This window comes from Gasterosteus aculeatus, chromosome 8, assembly GCF_964276395.1.
Source record: "Gasterosteus aculeatus chromosome 8, fGasAcu3.hap1.1, whole genome shotgun sequence".
Taxonomy (NCBI): Eukaryota; Metazoa; Chordata; class Actinopteri; order Perciformes; family Gasterosteidae; genus Gasterosteus; species Gasterosteus aculeatus.
The window spans coordinates 12,452,835-12,470,592 of record NC_135695.1 but is presented as its reverse complement, the minus strand read 5'-3'; the positions used below and the strand labels follow the sequence as shown (position 1 = coordinate 12,470,592).

At 42.9% G+C, this 17,758-nt stretch overlaps 2 protein-coding genes across 2 annotated transcripts; one reads left to right on the top strand and one right to left on the bottom strand.

Annotated features, from left to right (window-relative positions):
- Positions 1 to 277: 277 nt before the first annotated feature.
- Positions 278 to 11,837, top strand: LOC120823455 (dipeptidyl peptidase 9). The gene is made up of 21 exons (XM_040183435.2): positions 278 to 537; positions 1,836 to 1,926; positions 2,615 to 2,859; positions 3,063 to 3,175; positions 3,478 to 3,651; positions 4,455 to 4,623; positions 4,701 to 4,811; positions 4,913 to 5,041; positions 5,303 to 5,364; positions 5,453 to 5,553; positions 5,633 to 5,810; positions 5,910 to 6,069; positions 6,451 to 6,530; positions 6,904 to 7,074; positions 7,751 to 7,886; positions 7,969 to 8,114; positions 8,286 to 8,432; positions 8,773 to 8,925; positions 9,377 to 9,519; positions 9,753 to 9,864; positions 10,147 to 11,837. The coding sequence occupies exons 2-21, from the start codon at positions 1,871 to 1,873 to the stop codon at positions 10,237 to 10,239; spliced, it is 2,679 nt and encodes an 892-aa protein (XP_040039369.2). The 5' UTR covers positions 278 to 537; positions 1,836 to 1,870; the 3' UTR covers positions 10,240 to 11,837.
- On the bottom strand, positions 11,602 to 16,216 carry LOC120823457 (angiopoietin-related protein 4). Its single transcript, XM_040183443.2, has 7 exons — positions 14,409 to 16,216; positions 13,947 to 14,057; positions 13,731 to 13,821; positions 13,127 to 13,240; positions 12,817 to 12,912; positions 12,438 to 12,722; positions 11,602 to 12,321 (listed from the first exon to the last, which is right to left on the bottom strand). Exons 1-7 carry the CDS (start codon positions 14,853 to 14,855, stop codon positions 12,140 to 12,142), a joined length of 1,326 nt encoding a protein of 441 aa, XP_040039377.2. The 5' UTR covers positions 14,856 to 16,216; the 3' UTR covers positions 11,602 to 12,139.
- Positions 16,217 to 17,758: the final 1,542 nt, after the last annotated feature.

The following is a 17,758-nucleotide window of genomic DNA, read 5'->3' as shown; positions in this document are numbered from 1 at the left end:
GTAGTGGTTGCATCTCCCATTGTAATATTTACAGCCTTTCTGTGAATTTATTATGAAGTAATGATCAGACGAAACGGAATATCTGTAGCTTTCTAGACTTAAAGCTGTTAAAACCTTATGCACATTTAACATGTTTTAAAGAAATCTTAACAAACCGGATGAATTATTAAAAGTCATTAGTTGCAGTCTTTATGCTAAAATAGGAGTCAATTGTAATTAATGTTTAGAGTTTAGAAAATACATTTTTGTGTTCTATTCCTACGCACTATCCTCTATGGGTTGTTTAAAAAACAATAATTGTAAATCTGTTTCCACTTTCTGCGATAGTGTAACGGAACACAACATCCGGGTCAAAGGTCGTAATCTTGATTTCTCAACCTACTTCCGCGTTATATGCGTATTAGCATTAAGCTAACATCCACCTGTACGGTAACGTTCATTGAAATCTGTAATTTATTAAATTCCGGACCGTTGTATCCAACACCGATGTTTCTTCGACAAAAGGAGAAAGGCTTTCGAGGTTTTGGGGCAGAACGTGTAAGCTAAAAATGAACGACTGTCTTCTGTTTTGACATGTTAGCCTGCTAAACGGCTAACTGGTTAGCTCCGAGCCGCGTAAAGGAACAACGTTACACAGGATGTTAATTACAGACTAAGTGCTGTTGGTCCCGCATGATGGACACACACACACGCGCGCGCGCGTCGGTGTGTCGGAGAAGTTGTGTGGACTTTAGCGTCGTTACCGCTGGCGGAGGCGTTTTAAACGAAGCTGACACACATTTTGTCATTTAACATGGATGCTCGAAGACAAACTTGCATTATAATAATAATAATAATAATAATAATAATAATAATAATAGTATTAAATTGGGACATTGATTTAGTCGTTATACCTTTAAACGAGTTATAACACGTTTCTTTTTACTTTCAGTTAAAACACTTTGCATGGCACTGAAAAGGCCATGACAGCTGTGAGAACATAACAAGGACTTCAGTGGGAAGGGGATAATTAACTAATATTTAACAATTTCCCCCAATCATTTTTATGTATGGCCTCATCGTTTAAGCTAAACATAGTCAGTAGTAATTAAGTAAATAAATGAATAGTTTTTCAGACAGCATTTCAACATCAAAATATGTATTATAAAAGTATACCTTAAATAATTGAATACCATGAAATCCTATTTAGTCTTTAGTTTGGAAGAAAATGAAACTCATTCAACAGAATTCTACAGAGTATTAAAGCCCGTCTCACAGCGGATCAATGGATGCAGTTTGATCACCTGGATGGTTGTATATTGGCTTCAATGGAAGAGTGAACCTTTATGTTGTAGTTAGTCTGTTTTCTTGCATTACACTTCGTTCATTTCAAATTTACGCAGACAATATTTGTGTTTCTCTCGACATATAAACTGTTAATGGGAAATGAACTTCGGAAGAATTTGCACGTCAGTTATTATCAGGTCAACGGAACAGCCTACAGTAAAATGTGGAGGGACGGTGTAATATTTGCCACAGTTATGACACAGACGTTGACGCGTCATGCAGCTCAGTGAGAACACAGCTCTAAGTGTGTCTGCGTTTATCAGCTGAAGAGCAGCAGCTCCACAATGAAGCGGCAGAGAGACATCGAGGGCCATCTTTTCAGTAACAGATTCCCCTTTTATAGCATGGGAGCTTAGCTTGAGGCATTATCTGTTTGTTTTCCTCACATATTCAGAACTGTCAAAAGGGTCTATTTGTCAGTCAGACCAGTTGCTGCCATGTAACAAAATTCATCTGTTTTAGCTGTTTGACATCCTCAGTTCTTATGATTTCAACCTGGTTTCCCACAGGGTGTCGGTGCTGGTCCTGGGTCGTTGAACAGTTAATGCACAGAGTAAAGAGGCTGAAAACTGAAGACAAAACGGAAGACGGACAGGAACGGTAGGGGACGCTTAACCCGACAGCTGGCAGAACTTGTTATTTGGTTTTCGTTTTCCTTCATTTTTGTTTGAACTATATTTCTTTCCAAAGATGCACAGATGCAATTTTCTTGGCTGATTCAGATTTTTTTGTTAAATAGTTGACTATACTTTGCTATTCCCATTCCCATGCTTTTCCCATGTTGGTCATTTGCATAGATCACACAACCTAAAATGTCCTTGGATATATGCATGTTTCTTGCCATAAGTAAATTTGACAAGATTTGTTTTCAACACATGATAATTTTGATGTCTCTTTTTCAACAGTGCAGTTTGTGTAGTTTATCTACTCACTATTTTCCCCTTAATGCCTCTTTCTCCTCACAGAGATTGTGTTACTTATGCTGCATGTCCGGTCTCATTGTTAAACCAGTGTGTTGGTGCATGTTCAATCTGTCACACATTCATCGCGAGATCGCCATCCATAGTTGCTCGCTGCCATCTTTACAACATTAAACAATTTCTTTAATATGTTTTGACCCTGTTATCCTATGCCTACGTTATATGATGACCAGACCAGTACATTGTCTGTTTTTTTGTTGGAACGTCTGGTTTTAGTTTGATATCAAATAAACTATCCCCTGATCGTCACTTTGCCATTATGATGTTTAGTGTTGAAGGTATCTGAGTAGTCTGAGTCCTGTCCACAGCATCAGGCAGGCGTTGGCAGGCATGACCGGGGTGGACGAGCTCTCGGACAGCACAGAGGTGGTGGAGATGGAGGATGTGAATCCCACCCACTTCCAGGTGGCGAAGCACTCGTGGGACGGCCTGCGGAAGATCATCCACAACAGCCGCAAGAACACGGGTGTGGTTATCAACAAGGCGCCGCACGACTTCCAGTTCATCCAGAAGGACGAGACCAGTCCGCACTCCCACCGCATCTTCTACCTCGGTGAGCTTGGGAACCCAAAAGTCACAGTCCTTGGAATATGTGCTCATTTTCAGGCCACTTTGCCTCGTCACACAAGCCCCGCTGCTGCTCTTTGCCGCCGCGTCTCAAGCGGTTATGTGTAGTGTGCGGTGGCATTTCCAGAGCCCCGTAGGACCTGCACGCACGGCAGATTGGTTGTCTTCTAAGCATCTCTTCCCTCACAGGAATGCCTTACGCCAGCCGGGATAATGCTTTACTCTACTCCGACATTCCTAAGAAGATCCGCAAAGATGCTCTGTTTGTTTTGTCATGGAAGAAGTTGCTGGATTGCTTTCAGGTGAGAAGGATTTTCAGCTCACATCTTGACACTTTATTGTGATTGAGCCCATCCAAACGAGATTTAATAATTCTTGATTACGAGCCAGCTTTCATAAGAGCGCCGTTCCTCGTGGAGCAAAACAAGCGCTGTTGTAAATCTTCTCATAAAGACCGCTTGATTTCCTAAACAAAATTAGTTTTTGCTGAAGAGAGAGGGAGCCGATAAGAGGCTGTTTCTATTGGTACATAGCATTTCTCTGTGCCATTCAGTTTGTTAATGTTTTCTTACATTGTATGTCCTCCTGTGACCCCTGACCTCAGGCCAGCCCTCATCATGGAGGCTTCTCGCGGGAGGAGGAGCTGCTGCGAGAGAGGAAGCGCTTGGGGGTGTCTGGCATCACCTCTTACGATTACCACCGGCCCAGCGGCCTCTTCTTGTTCCAGGCCAACAGCAGTCTGTACTATTGCCGTGACGGCGGAAACAACACCTTCACTGTGAGTTGAAGAACAGTAAAACAAGGCTTTCAGGGCCACGCAACATGTATCACAGTATGACTAAGAGCTTAAAAGGACAATTTCAGGGTTCGTCAGATGATCTCACATGTATCTATATTGGTGTATATGCCATATGCAAGTAGTTACAATACAGAAAGAAAAGCAAAGGTATAGTTGAGGTCATCTGGTAACTGGATTTCATTAGTTTTTTTTTCAAATGTGCGATTTGCCATCACCAAAAATAGGGGATCTGTTTTCTGTTGTGAATTTCTGAAGTGTTTTGCCAAAGAAGTAGCAGAATCTTCTCACCTAAATAGGTAAAACTGGGTCCTTTTTAAAAAAGAAAAAAATTGGAAAGGAATGAAAGCTGCATTGTTTTAAAACAATACGTTCCTCGAGTCACAATCCTGTTCCTGCTTGATAAAATCATCCCGAACATCTGTTTATCCCAAAAACACTACATCTCCGTTCAAAAGGTCATAACCTCATTAGCTTTCCCAACAAATACCACTTTAATATTAGCAATGGGCGGTATTGAGGTATTACAATGCACCAATGTATTTAAACAAATACAGAGAGGCTGTTTTGAGGCGATCAACGACAGTTCACAGCTCACACCACCAGATGTCAGTCTCTGCTGGGCCGAGAAAGATGGCTACCACGAGTAGTTGGAGACTTCTCGTCTCGGTCAGATTCTGGAATAAGAAATTAGTTGGTGTTTTTAAGCCTTCTTACGCCTGTTTATAACAAAGAACTACAGCAGCTGTGACCTCAGATGTCTTTTGACGTCTTTGTTTGTGCAGACTTCTCCGGTGGAGCCTGTTGAAATTAAGAGCCAGAGTTCGGGCACACGCATGGACCCCAAGATCTGCCCTGGGGACCCCAACTTCATTGGTTTCGTCAACAACAACGACATTTGGGTGACCAGCATTGAGACTGGCGAAGAGAGGAGGCTCACCTTCTGCCACAAAGGTCCGGATTGAGACAGTCCGATGCCGCAACGAGTCTGATGCTAGTTTTCACAAAGTGTTTTTTATTTTGCATTTTAGGTATTGATAATCCAAAAGAAGACACCAAATCCGCCGGTGTTGCCACCTTTGTCACGCAGGAAGAGTTTGACCGTTTCACCGGATACTGGTGGTCACCAGCTGCTCGTGAAGGTAAACGATAAATACAGATATTTGATGTATTAAATACTTGAGTAACACAGAGTTACTTGTATAAAAAAAAAAAACTTTTATCTGGTTTCTCTCCGATCCAGAATCCGATGGTGGTAAGACTCTACAGATTCTTTACGAGGAAGTGGATGAATCCAAGGTTGAGATCATTCATGTTCCATCTCCGGCTTTGGAGGAGCGAAAGACCGACGTCTACAGATACCCACGCGCAGGTATACCCCTGCCCAGCAATGCTTTTGATATATACATACATATACATTTCAATTATCATTTTTTGTTTCCTGCATTCGGCAAGTTGTTTTTAAGGATGCCCTCATGAGTTTTCTTGACATAGAACTTTAAAAATGTTAGGATAAAAGAATTGGCTACGGACACAAAGACTCGCTCAGTCAAAACAGCAGCTGGAGTTCTATGGGAAATTTATCCTGTGGACTTTTATGTTGATGTCCCACTCCGTTTTGTTTTGTATTCAGGCAGCAAGAATCCGGATATTAGTCTCAAAATTGCAGAAATCCGGACAGACCACCACGGCAAAGTGAGAGCTTGTTCAGCGACATGAAACCACGTTCAGCGGAAAGTTTTTCAGAGACGAAGTTGCCAGCTGCTTTTTCTTTCTCCCTCAGATTGTCAGCGCGCAGGAGAAGGAGTTGCCTGTTCCCTTCACCACCCTGTTCCCATGTGCAGAATATATTACCAGAGCCGGATGGACAAAAGACGGCAGATAGTATGTTTATTCTAAAAAGTAGTCTTCAAAGCAAACATTTAGTAGCACGTAGTCACAGCTCCTCCTCTCTGTGCGTCAGTGCTTGGGCGGTGATGATGGAGCGACGGCAGCAGCGTCTCCAGTTGGTGCTGCTGCCTCCGGCGCTCTTCGTCCCGGTGAACCAGGACGTAGTCAAAAGGCAGGAGAGCCTAGAGGCCCTCGGAGACACCGTGCATCCCTTCATCATCTACCAGGAGACCTGCGACATCTGGATCAATGTAACGCCTGGGACCTATTTGTTCAAGGGCGTTGTTTACAATCCTGCCGAAAATAGTGCAGCCTTCAATGGAAAAAGCACATTGTGATTTGTCTTTCAGGTGCACGACATCTTTCACCCTTTCATCCAGACCAGTGATGATGAGATCAGCTTCATAGCAGTAAATGAATCAAAAACAGGGTTCTGTCACCTGTATAAGATCACCACAGAGTTACAGCAGGGCAGCTACAACTGGGCCACAGGATACACGCCCTCTGAAGGTAACACCATCACAAGCCCGCTCACAATGCAGGTGATGAATTGTCCCCCGAGACGATATCAACACTTTAATGGATGAATTCAGGGAAGTTATGTATTCATTCATATTTGAAATTGACAAAAAATAGATCATAGGAAACCTTATATTTTCAGTCTATAATTTAATCCAACCATACTGTACCCCAATAATATATTAACTTAAAAAGCCCAATTCAATTGAATCAGTTTTGGACAATATTCTTAGTTGTTTTTTCACATATGAACCACAAAGGTTTTTTTTCTCTTCCAGTTTCAGACTTTCTATTCTGTTTAGAACGGTCTCATTTCGTCCTCCATCGATCTGTTAGTTTATGCACCCTTCTTCTTCTGTCCCCTATCGCTAGATGATTTCAAGTGTCCAGTCAAAGAGGAGGTCACCATAACCAGCGGGGAGTGGGAGGTGCTGGCTAATCACGGATCGAAGGTAAGGCGCTGCTGACACGTGGGTTCAAGGTGGCTGGCGTTTAACTGGATACGGCACAGGTGCTCTCCTCCATGTGCTGTAAATGTCACCAAGGAGAAGCACTAACGTGGTTCAATGGTTTCTTCTTCAGGGCCCCTGCTTCAAGAAGCGAAATGAAATAAAGGCCTTAATAATTCTGGAAATACAACAAAAGAGTGATCAATGAATGCAAACCGTGTCAGTTGTATGCAGTTTTAGTTATATGTAGTTATTTTCTGTCCCAGCAATACACTCTTTTAAAAGAGTTTTGAGCCCCAAGCTCAGTTATATTTATTTGTTTATGCTCCCAATAAAAGAGCCTATTTCTATCTGTTGTTTTGGGATTTTTTTGCAGCGTTCATCGAGTCCTCAGATTTGGGTGGACGAGACAGCGAAGCTGGTGTACTTCCAGGGAACCAAAGACTCTCCTCTGGAGCATCACCTTTATGTTGTGAGCTACGACTCGCCGGGAGAAATTGTCCGACTCACAAAACCCGGCTTCTCCCACAGCTGCTCAGTGAGCCAGGTGTGTAACACACACACACACACACACACACACACACACACACACACATCAGTGATGCCTGGACCAACTCTAACGTCATCCAAATGCACATGAATCCACGTAATTGTTATTTTCTCTGACTTCGAGACCTGCACAGACTTTTCACTCCACTTCTATTAGTCCATGTAACCTCTGTTGCTTTTTAAATGCTGTATTACTTTGACGTATAATGTATTAGAGGTGCCGCTTTCAGTCATTGCTAACGTTTCCCTGCTCTAAATACAGCGACATATTTAGGTACTGACCAAAGTTACAAACGCGTAACCACAACTAAATTACATATTTGACCATTATTTTATCACTCATCTTTTAATTCATTTTGTAATAATTCATTTTTATCAGTATCATTGAACGTAGATGGGATGGAGGCATCAATACATTGTTTGCAGACCTCAAGCAGACTTTACACTGTACTTTTAGTCTATTTCATGTGTTCGGTTGTCTCTAGACGGGTGTCTAGATGCTCACAATAAACGTATTGAAACCCTATGGTTTGTTTCTGCATTAGTTAATAATTAGTAATAATTAATTAGTTAGTTAGTTATTAGTTAGAAATCAAGTGTGAGCAGAGATATAACATCTAAGGGATTCATTCTAAGGATGTATTGTGTGACATTTGCAATTTCTCTTCATACAGACCTTTGACATGTTTGTCAGCCACTACAGCAGCTTGACCACTGCACCCTGTGTGCACATCTACAAGCTGCAGGGCTCGGACGACGACCCGCTGCATAAAGGGCCTCAATTTTGGGCGAGCATGATGGAGTCCTCCGGTAACCTAACCCCTAACCCGTTTAAAGATTGCACTCGTATCCACTGACTCAAACTGAGTTTCAGACTCGTGTTCTTTTCCAGGTTTCCCCGTTGACTCCACACCTCCGGAGATCTTCAGCTTCACAGGGAAGTCGGGCTTCGAGTTGTACGGCATGTTGTACAAACCGCACCACCTGGTGCCCGGCAGGAAACACCCAGCCGTCGTCTTCGTTTACGGCGGCCCGCAGGTTTGATCCCCCCCCCTCACTGCAGCTGCCACAGTAGATTCATGTCATGCACTTAAATGAGTAGATGTTATATTTTACTGATGAGGTGCAATGCAAACAGGGATCTGCCTTGTGACTTTAATGATATCAACGTTACACTCAGCGTCTAACCATGTTTTCTTTCTCCTCCAGGTGCAGTTAGTGAATAACTCTTATAAAGGAGTGAAGTACCTGCGGCTGAGCACGCTGGCTTCCCTGGGCTACGCCGTGCTGGTCATCGATGGACGAGGCTCCTGTCAGCGGGGACTCGCGTTTGAAGGAGCTGTGAAAGACAAAATGGTGGTTAACACATTAGTGATCTGTCGCTCGCGCAAAAAGACTCACACAAGAGTATTTTATTTATATGTTTTACTCAAAAAGAGAAAATTAAGTAGTTTACTATCAATGAAAGTTGGTGTTTTATGACGACATTGGACAATAACATAGCCATCTTTTAGTTATGCTATTATCTTACTCTGAACTAGAATTCACATTTAACGTTAGTTGCAGATGTCGTCACTTTATTTTATTTCCATTTGATTTAGTTTTTGGTTTTAAAACTTGTAGTGTGTGCATATTTCATGTAGAGGAATGGTATTTCATTGCCATGTGACTAACCTAGCAGTTCTCCTCCAATCAGGGTCAGGTGGAGATTGACGACCAGGTGGAGGGTTTACACTACGTCGCTGAAAAGTACAAGTTCGTGGATCTGAGTCGTGTTGCCATCCACGGCTGGTCATACGGAGGCTTCCTCTCCCTAATGGGCCTCATCCACAAACCGGACATCTTCAAGGTCAAAGCAACTAACGTTTACTCTCTTATTGTGATGGAGGGGGAGCCGTTTGTGAGCATGTATGAGACTTCAAGGCTTGCTTTTTGCTCAACGTGACTAATGGCAATGTTTTTTTTATTATATATTTATGTATTCTATATATTATATATTGCTGTAGCTACGGAAACAAGTGGGTCAAGTGAGCAGCATTAATATCGCGATACTTTCACTGAAAGAGCTATTTTTTGTCCCTGACAGGCTCTGCTATATTGATGACTACATAATGAAAGAACTCTAAAGTCTTCCCTACAAACTGTATTTCACATTGTTTCCCAGGAAGGAAAATGTTTAAAAAGTGCAGCTTTCAGATCATTTTGTATGACTTTCATTTACTGCTAATGTATCAAATGGATTCTTAAATCTGGAAATGTATAACTGCATCGGTCTGACTCCCTCTTAATGTTTTTTCCAGGTTGCCATTGCAGGAGCTCCAGTGACGTTGTGGATGGCCTACGACACCGGCTACACAGAGCGATACCTGGACACACCTGAGAAAAACCAGAAAGGATACGAGGCTTGTTCTGTCGCCCTGCATGTCGACAAACTCCCCAATGAGTAAGAGCAGTCATATTATCATATTATATTGTACTTTATTTGTCTAAATAGGCGTTCTTTTGTCTTTAATGTCACAGAATAACACAGATTACACTTTATAAGTAGGTTGAAAATGGAAGTATGTTGATTTCAAAGTATGATGTACTGTCTCTATTCATGTTACACGCGGTATCAGTTTTGTTTGCCTGTGAACAATGGCACAGAAACTAAGAGTTGCATCTCTCTGTCCAAAGGCCCAACCGATTACTGATCCTACACGGGTTTCTGGATGAGAATGTGCACTTTTTTCACACAAACTTCTTGGTGTCTCAACTCATCCGGGCAGGAAAGCCTTACAACCTCCAGGTGAGCTGATTGACGTATGTACACGCTGGCTTTAGTGTGAGGGGGTCGAAACTCCCGCAATACTTAAAGAGCAACGTTGTCATGGCGCAATGCGCTTGGCCTTCATCGTACTTTACGTAAGTAAGTTTGTTTGTTCACTCTTAATGAATTAAAACCAGGTCATCCGGTGGGCTGAACAGGACTGCGTTCCACCATTGAGTTTGACACCTATGCATTAAACAATCCAGCAGATCATTGATGATTGGATGTGGGGGGTTTTCTTTTTGTTTTCTTTATTTCTAGATTTATCCCAACGAGCGACACAGCATCCGATGTCCAGAGTCTGGGGAACATTACGAGATTACGCTGCTGCACTTCCTCCAGCAGAACCTCTGATAAGCCCGGCTGCACACTGCTCGTCCTCTCCTTGTCTCTACTGTCTTTCCTTCTTTTATTCAAACCTACATCATCTTATCCTTTCACTTAATTTTACATTATGCTGACAAAGAAAGTTTGGCCTAACCTCATCACACCTCAAGACTCGACGGCCTTAAAGGTGCTGAAGCGTTTTAGCATCAATTAATCATTACATTGTCCGTTTTAGAATCATCAACAAAAATGAGCCAATGGCTGAGAGCAAGAATTATTGCGGTCCACACTGTAAACTGTAAACAGACAAGCCAAAAACAAACCGAGGGTTCGTCCTGAACAAACAGGGCTTAGGCTTTAGCACACACTTGAACAAATATATAAAAAAGTACAATGTCACCGATGTTTAGACAGAACGTTGTCAGCAATGCAACAAGAGCAGAAGTGGAGCAGCCACTCTCAGTTTTAGTATTTTTCCCTTTACGATTCCTTTTTTTTTTTTTTTTATTGAACTCTCCTCTTTGATGTTCCTCCAGGATCGTTTTCTTGTGTCTGTGAATAAACACTGGAGTGATGTTGGCAAACGTAAAGCTCTATAAGAGCATACAAGCAAGCTATTGCGTCCCCTTGTGGTAAACTCTGTGCCCTCATGTACTTCTCCCCATTGTTTTGTTTAGTGTCTAGAAAATATTTGTATGAATCCTTAATGCATTCATAAAAGGTTGAAGTATGGAGCGACCTGTTGCTGTTTCACCCGCTCACTCAATCACTCACTCAATCACTCGCTTGCCTAAATTTTGTGGGGAGCTTCTTTTTTTCTTCTTCTGCTTCTGCTGAGGAATTTTGCACATATTACGTATATTTGCCTTGGTGACAACAAAGTGACCTATGACATGATGTATGACACAACTGTTTGCAGTCTGAGGTGCCTTCCTCGTAGAGTAAATATCAGGGAAACTGTCTGAGGACCTACGACAATAAAATGCCTTGTTACGCATTTGCCTGACGACCAGCTGCCGTGACCTCTTGGAGGTTTAGTGCACTCTCGGATATTGAAGAAATAAGAAGTTTTAAGTCGTGCCAATTGAAAAGTAGTATTTCAACGTAAATCTTTTTGTGGTATGATATCTGTAGATTCCTCTCGGGGTTCAGGAAGTTGGTAGATATTTGAGTTTAGGGTGCAGAAGATGAAGGAATAACATGATAACAAAAAAACATGAAATCAAACCGCATGGAAAATATTATTTTGGTTGTCAATTATGGTTGAGAGACTCTTCCCAACATGATATCAAAAGGGAAATAATACTAACCCCAAAATCCCAAAGACTGTTAATCACCCTCCATCACTCAAGTAACAAAGTGAAAACCACTCGAAAAAATCAGCTCACGTCAGAAAGACAAACATTTTACTTTTCCATTCATCTAATCCTGATACAAAAATGCAGGTGTGAGTTTTCCATCTGAATTTGACACATCTGTGATCTTTGTCATTTCCCCAGCAGGGAGCAGCAGTAGTAAAGAAATCATAATGAACCCCTTTGTCAACACTCATGAGATGTTAAACAAACATCACACTCTGTGCCAAGTATTTTAATGTAATAATGAATAAACAAGGATTCATTAAACTTTTACTTCTTTTTTTATTCTCATCCACTTCATAAAAATGAAAAATCAAAAGTGTATTAATGATGAAGATAATACGTTATATATTTAAGTAGAACTAACTTAAAACGCATACATTAAGCATTACAAAATAAAATCAAGAAGCCCTCATAAAGGGTATAAATAATTGTCAATATGACTGAACGTGTCCACTGTGACGCGTATTGATCCGTATGGCACAGCATAGAAGTATCTGATGACCCGCTGCTTGGTGGAGAGATCATCAATTAGAGTCAATAGAGTCACGCTTTCTTCGATCTGCTTATTATTTCATTGTGGCGGGGGCAATCTTCAGAAGGGTGCCTTTCAAAGGGGCGTCCTGTCCCCTTGCGGATGTCCAGAACAGCGCTTGTCTTCTGGGCTGCTGCCGCCGCCTGTGCTCGCACTGCCTTCTGGGATATCTCCCATTGAGGTTGGCCCCCCCGCAGTCACTGAACCACCAACCACCTGTAACGAAACAAATAAAAGAGCGTTTTTAGGCTTCATTTGTTTGTTTGTTTTTGTCCGGTAGAAGCCAATCAGACGGCCCGTACGTGTGTGAGGTGTCGGTGGATCTGTCGTACCTGAGAGCAGCGCAGCGCAGTTTACGTCTGAAGCCAGGTCGTTGTCTCTGTCCGCCGTGGAAAAGGGAAGACCGGATTCTTCGGGTGTCGCCATTGTCTCCTCGGCCCCAGGCGAGGCCTCCTGCTCCAGGTGGAGAGCAAACTTCTCCTCCTCCCCATCAAGTCGGAACCGGTATCGGGCCTCGAGGCGCCGCTGTCCTGCGCAGTCGGACAGCTCCACCTGCAGAACGTGTTGGCCTTGGCTAGAGAGAGCCCGGATGTTTTCCAAGCCCAACCAGAACTCACCTGGAGGGAAGACAGGCGTTGAGATTACTCCACCGCTCAGGTACAGGGATGCAGTTATTTTTTAAAAATGCTTCCATGAGCAAAGCTTCCTTACCGTTCAGGTTGCCGAAGCCTTTCTTGTAGCTTTCCCACAGCTGGTTGAAGTTCTCGGATCCATCGTGGCGTTTCTGGATCACGGTCCATCCACCTTCTGCAAAGAGAGAAACGGAGAATATTGAGCTATTACACAAAAAGTCTTTGTATTGACGCTAGAGTGTAAATGGAAAAACATAAAAGCTGCTCACATTGCTTTCTAGTCCCTAATCGCTGACATGTGCAACCTTTTGAACAATCATTTCTCCTCTTAGGGAGAGTTTTCTGACTATAATTCAAGGATCTTATGGCAAAGCGCCCGTGTGACTCACCTGAAGTCATTTCACAGAAGACGTTTAAGGGCTGGGAGTTCTGCGGCTGTATTTTGTAGACGCCGCTGACTTGCTTTCCCCGTAAAAACAGATGGTGACAGTCTCTGGCCAAACCTGAGAGGTGCCAGAGCAAAGAATAATGATCAGACGATTGAGGTTTTTGTTCAATCGATCGGGCTGAGGCTTGATTTTTGGACATTTAAATCAATACATCGGCGTTGTTGATGAATCTGATTTTATGTCACACCTTTTGAAGTTTTTTTCTATCTTGTATCTTTGAGTTCTTCCTGTTCTACAAATGTACAGTACAGAAGCTGCTTTTTTCACTTTCTCCTGATCTTTGGACTGTCTGGGAACTGCTCTGCCAGCGAGTCAAGTGTTACATATTCAGGTGCAAAGGTCATTTCTCTTGTTGTGTTGCTTCAAGATGAATGAATAGCTCCTGTGTTCTCTCTCTGCAAATTGGTGCAACCTGAGTGATGTTTGCCGAACTGCCGGCTGAAAGTTTTTTTAATATAACCGCTTATTTTGGATTTTTCTGTCGTTCCCCTGAGAGCGATTTATTTTCTTATTTTTTTTCTCCATTCCTTTTAAACGTCCTCACCTGATGCGTCTCTGCTGGGCTCCTGTGGTTCTCCCCTCAGTGCCGTCTCTTCGTCTCTCCGTCGGTGGGATTTTACTCTCTTTTCTGCAACCTGCAGGATCACAGAGCAGAAACTACAATGAATCACTGCACAATCATTTTTGTTTATACAACGTTGATCTTGTGGCAGCTGAAAAGCCGCTTTTGTTCCCTCTGAAAGAACCCTGCGAGGCTCACCTTGATTTGCAGCGTTTGCAGTTGCAGACTCTGCTTTTCCAGTTTGTCTTGTTGCTGCTTGATTTTCTCCGTCAGCTGATCGATGCGTCTGCTCTGTGCCGCCACCAGTCTCTAGAAAAACACCATGTCTCGTCAGCTTCACAGCCTCCTTGTGTTTTCGGGGCTAAAGCTTAGCTTGAAACATAACATCCAACACGGAGGTGGTTACACGGGAAACAATTGGACAGGAGAACTACGAGCTTGTGTTTTGGAAATTCTGGAAAGCAGTAGAGAATTCCTTGTTTTCAGAATGTACCTCTGATCATATTTGGGTTTAGATTAGCTGATGAAACGACCTCTGAGGGGTGTGTGTCCAATGGTGACGACCTTTTACAAAATGTATTGGATTGTCTGTTTTCATTCTTTTGTTTCTTCTGGCGAGCTGAAACAACATTATAAAAGCAGTGTTGTTCTCCCTCTCACCTGTATAAATGGGACTCCTGTGTGATCGCTGTGGTTGCCGACCCGCGCTGGCCCTTTAAGAACCTCGTCCACCTTCTCCTCCAGTCTGTCCATCCTGCTGTGAACGTCGTCGCTCTGTGTCTTCGCCAGCTTCTCCCTCTCCTCCTCCACCCCTTTGTTTCTCGCCTCCAGGGCTTCATCTCGCTCCAGTTGCCTCCTCTCCATTTCAGCCACGGTGAAGTTGAAGGCCTTCAGCCTGGCGTTAACGTCCCTCATCTGGGCCTTGGTCTTGTCCACGTGCTCCTTCAGGCCCTGGCCCAGCTGCAGCAGGCCGTGAGCCATCACGTTCATGTCCTCCCAGGCGGCCTTTTTGTCCCGGCCGGGCGCCGCTCTTCGGTCTGTGGGGAAGGCGACGGCTGCGTGCACCAAAATGGCCACCAGGAGGGTGAGATGCTGCGGCGTGTTCATCTTTGTGTCCGCTGAGAGTCTGTTTCAAGGACCGACGCTGCTTTGGATGTCTGTGTCTGAGCTGGAATGAGAGGGTGTTTTATAGCTCAGTGCGGCAGCAGAGGGCTCTTCTCATTGGCTTCCAGAGGCGGGAGGTGGGAGGAACGAGGGGGGGGGGGGGGGGGATCATGATGCAGATCATGATGCAATAAAAGGTTTTAGATTACTGATTAAATACTTTACATCTTCTAACATGTATTTCTTCTATCTGTGCGATTTGTAGTTTTTCAAGATATGTAGAGCTGTAGGTAACTTATGATGTTTTCTTACTGATTTATCTCCTGATTATTTTTTCTTAATCAACTGATTAAACCTCTTTAAAATATCCAAAACAGAAAAAAATACATCACAAGCATCAAATGGTCCATTATCATGGTCATGTGAGAACATGGAACCAGTACATATTTAGTGTTTTTGTTTGAATTATGACCCAGTAGATGCAAACTAATCCAGGTGATGTTTTTTCTATGCAACATAATAATCCTGTAGATTCCATGATTATTACAGAAAATTCAAACAGATTAATTAAACTAATACAAAAAAATCCCTATGCGACATCCCAAACGGATAATAATTGTAATAAAACTACTAGCGTCTTCTACACTTATTCAAAGCTATTTAACACAATGAGGCTTTTATTATTTTGTTTAACTTAAAAAAACAACTTGTAATGGACAGACTTTACACAAAAAAAGACTCTAATAGATAAATATGGTCTTTTATCTCGAAGCGAGCGAAGCAGGCGAGTCGCTGGCCGTTCTCAGTACGAAGCGTTCAGGAATGCTGGATAGCATTCAAAGATGGAGCAGTCAGTGTGAGAAGTAGGGGAAAGTTCAGCCCTCAGGGCCTTTTACACACGCTGCCCCGACGAAAGGAATCCAACGCTCGCACGTGCAGACTGGAGGCGCGTGCAGCTTACTGACGAGGTGCAGATGTGTGACGGGATGCCAGACGGTGAGACAAACACGCCCAGCACGTGTGTGGTGGCTTTGTGACATTCATGGGAAAAGCCTTTTCTAAAAGACGTAGTTTGAAAGGGAACTCTTAAAACTTAAAATGTGATGCACTACAAAGATTAGTTACAAACGTTCTGTGACTATATAAAAGTAATCTTACCAAAAGTGCCAAACATTTCTACTTTGGTTGAAAGGTCAGGATCTCCCAAGGACGAACAACTGAGATTTATCCTGTTTGAATGTTTGAACCAAATGTCATGACCATTCATCCAACAGTTCATTGTGGTTAAAGTTTAACTGCAGTCGCTGATAAATAGACTGTTGTTGTGGGATCAAACTAAATTATAATGGGAAGTAAAGTTTTTAAACTAACCTGTCTGTGCAGTCGTTAGTTACTCCGACAAACCAGGAGGAGCTTTATTTGCTTTGCATGTTGCACAGTTACAAAGTACAGTAAGTGCAGCGAGAGACCAAATCAAATATTTAAACGAGTCTCAAACAGAAACCAGGACTCTGGAATTCTTTTGTTTGATTTTTTAATGCAGCCTCGCCGTCCGCTTCCTTGCGTTTGCTCTGTGATCCCGTGCACGTATTGTCCGGGCTGCAGGCTGCCGCCCTGCACGTACCCACGACCTCCCGCTCTCAGCTTACACGGGAGCCCCGGGACGTGTTGTAAAAACAGCTATTTCCTTTCAGTTGGAATAGATATTCGGGGGTTTGGAGACCAGAAGAAATGTTGATTATGTTGTCTGGATACTGCCAGCTACAAAACATTGTGTAGTTTAAAGAGATGCTTCTCAAAATATATAAAAAACTGTAGCTCCAATTGTGCCATCAATTAAAAGATTTTAAAAAATAATATGTAAAGGCTGAAACCAGGACAAAATATAATCTAGAGATTAAAGAAAGCTGCTACGTTCTGTCACGCTGAACTGAATAAAGTGCCGTTTATGAATAAATTAGTTCCCGTTTAAATCGTCATGAAATGTAATTTGAGAGTTTGTCAATGTACAAATGTCGACGTTTTCTGTCCCTTTTTGTCTCTTAGTTGATGACAGTAACAAACATATTACACACAGACTCTGTATCTGTGAGCGGCAGATAGTGTCGGATTATATTGTCCCTGAACATCAGATAACCGGTTATCTGCAGAAGAACACATCCCACTTTGACACAAGTAGTCAATACAGTTTTCGTCCTGCGACACGTCCAGAAACAACCCCGAACAGCCTGGACGTCACTTTAACCGCGCCGATCACAACAACACAACATGTACCATCAGATCCGCGCACATGTACAGCACATGAGCGTCCAGCGAGGGCCGGGGGGGTGATGGGGGGGGGGGGGGGTAGACCACGTCTTTCGGGCACCAGTGGGTCAGTGTGTGAAAGGTGAGGATGTAGTCATGTGTCTGGGGCGTTGCGTCAGCCTCTCGGAGGCAGAAACCGTTGCCCAACTGTGTTTGTGATCTGACGCACTCGGCCGGATCCCGTCTGAAGAGCTGGAGCCGGATCAGAATGTATTTTTAACTTTTGTTTTGACCTCGTCTTTATCAGTGACATTTTTAGAAAAATAAACACAGGCAATTCGCAGAAGCAGAAGACGAAGGAAACAAGACTACTGACAAAATAATTGTCAAAACTTTCAGAGGCTGATTCGAGCTGTTTCACTTCGAGCCTTTAATGGATGTAATGTGGTTAGAAGCAGTTGCGCTGATTAAATGCGTAAATTACATTGTTCTTGTAGGTTAGTAGTCTTGTATCCATCGTCCTCATACCACTCATAAAAGGGAAGGGGAGTATTTGCCGTTATTTCAATACCCAGTAAGACAATTGGATTTGATCTTTAATTGTGTGTGCATTGAAATGTTCAATCTGTATTTTTAACCAAAGGACATAAATCAGCCGA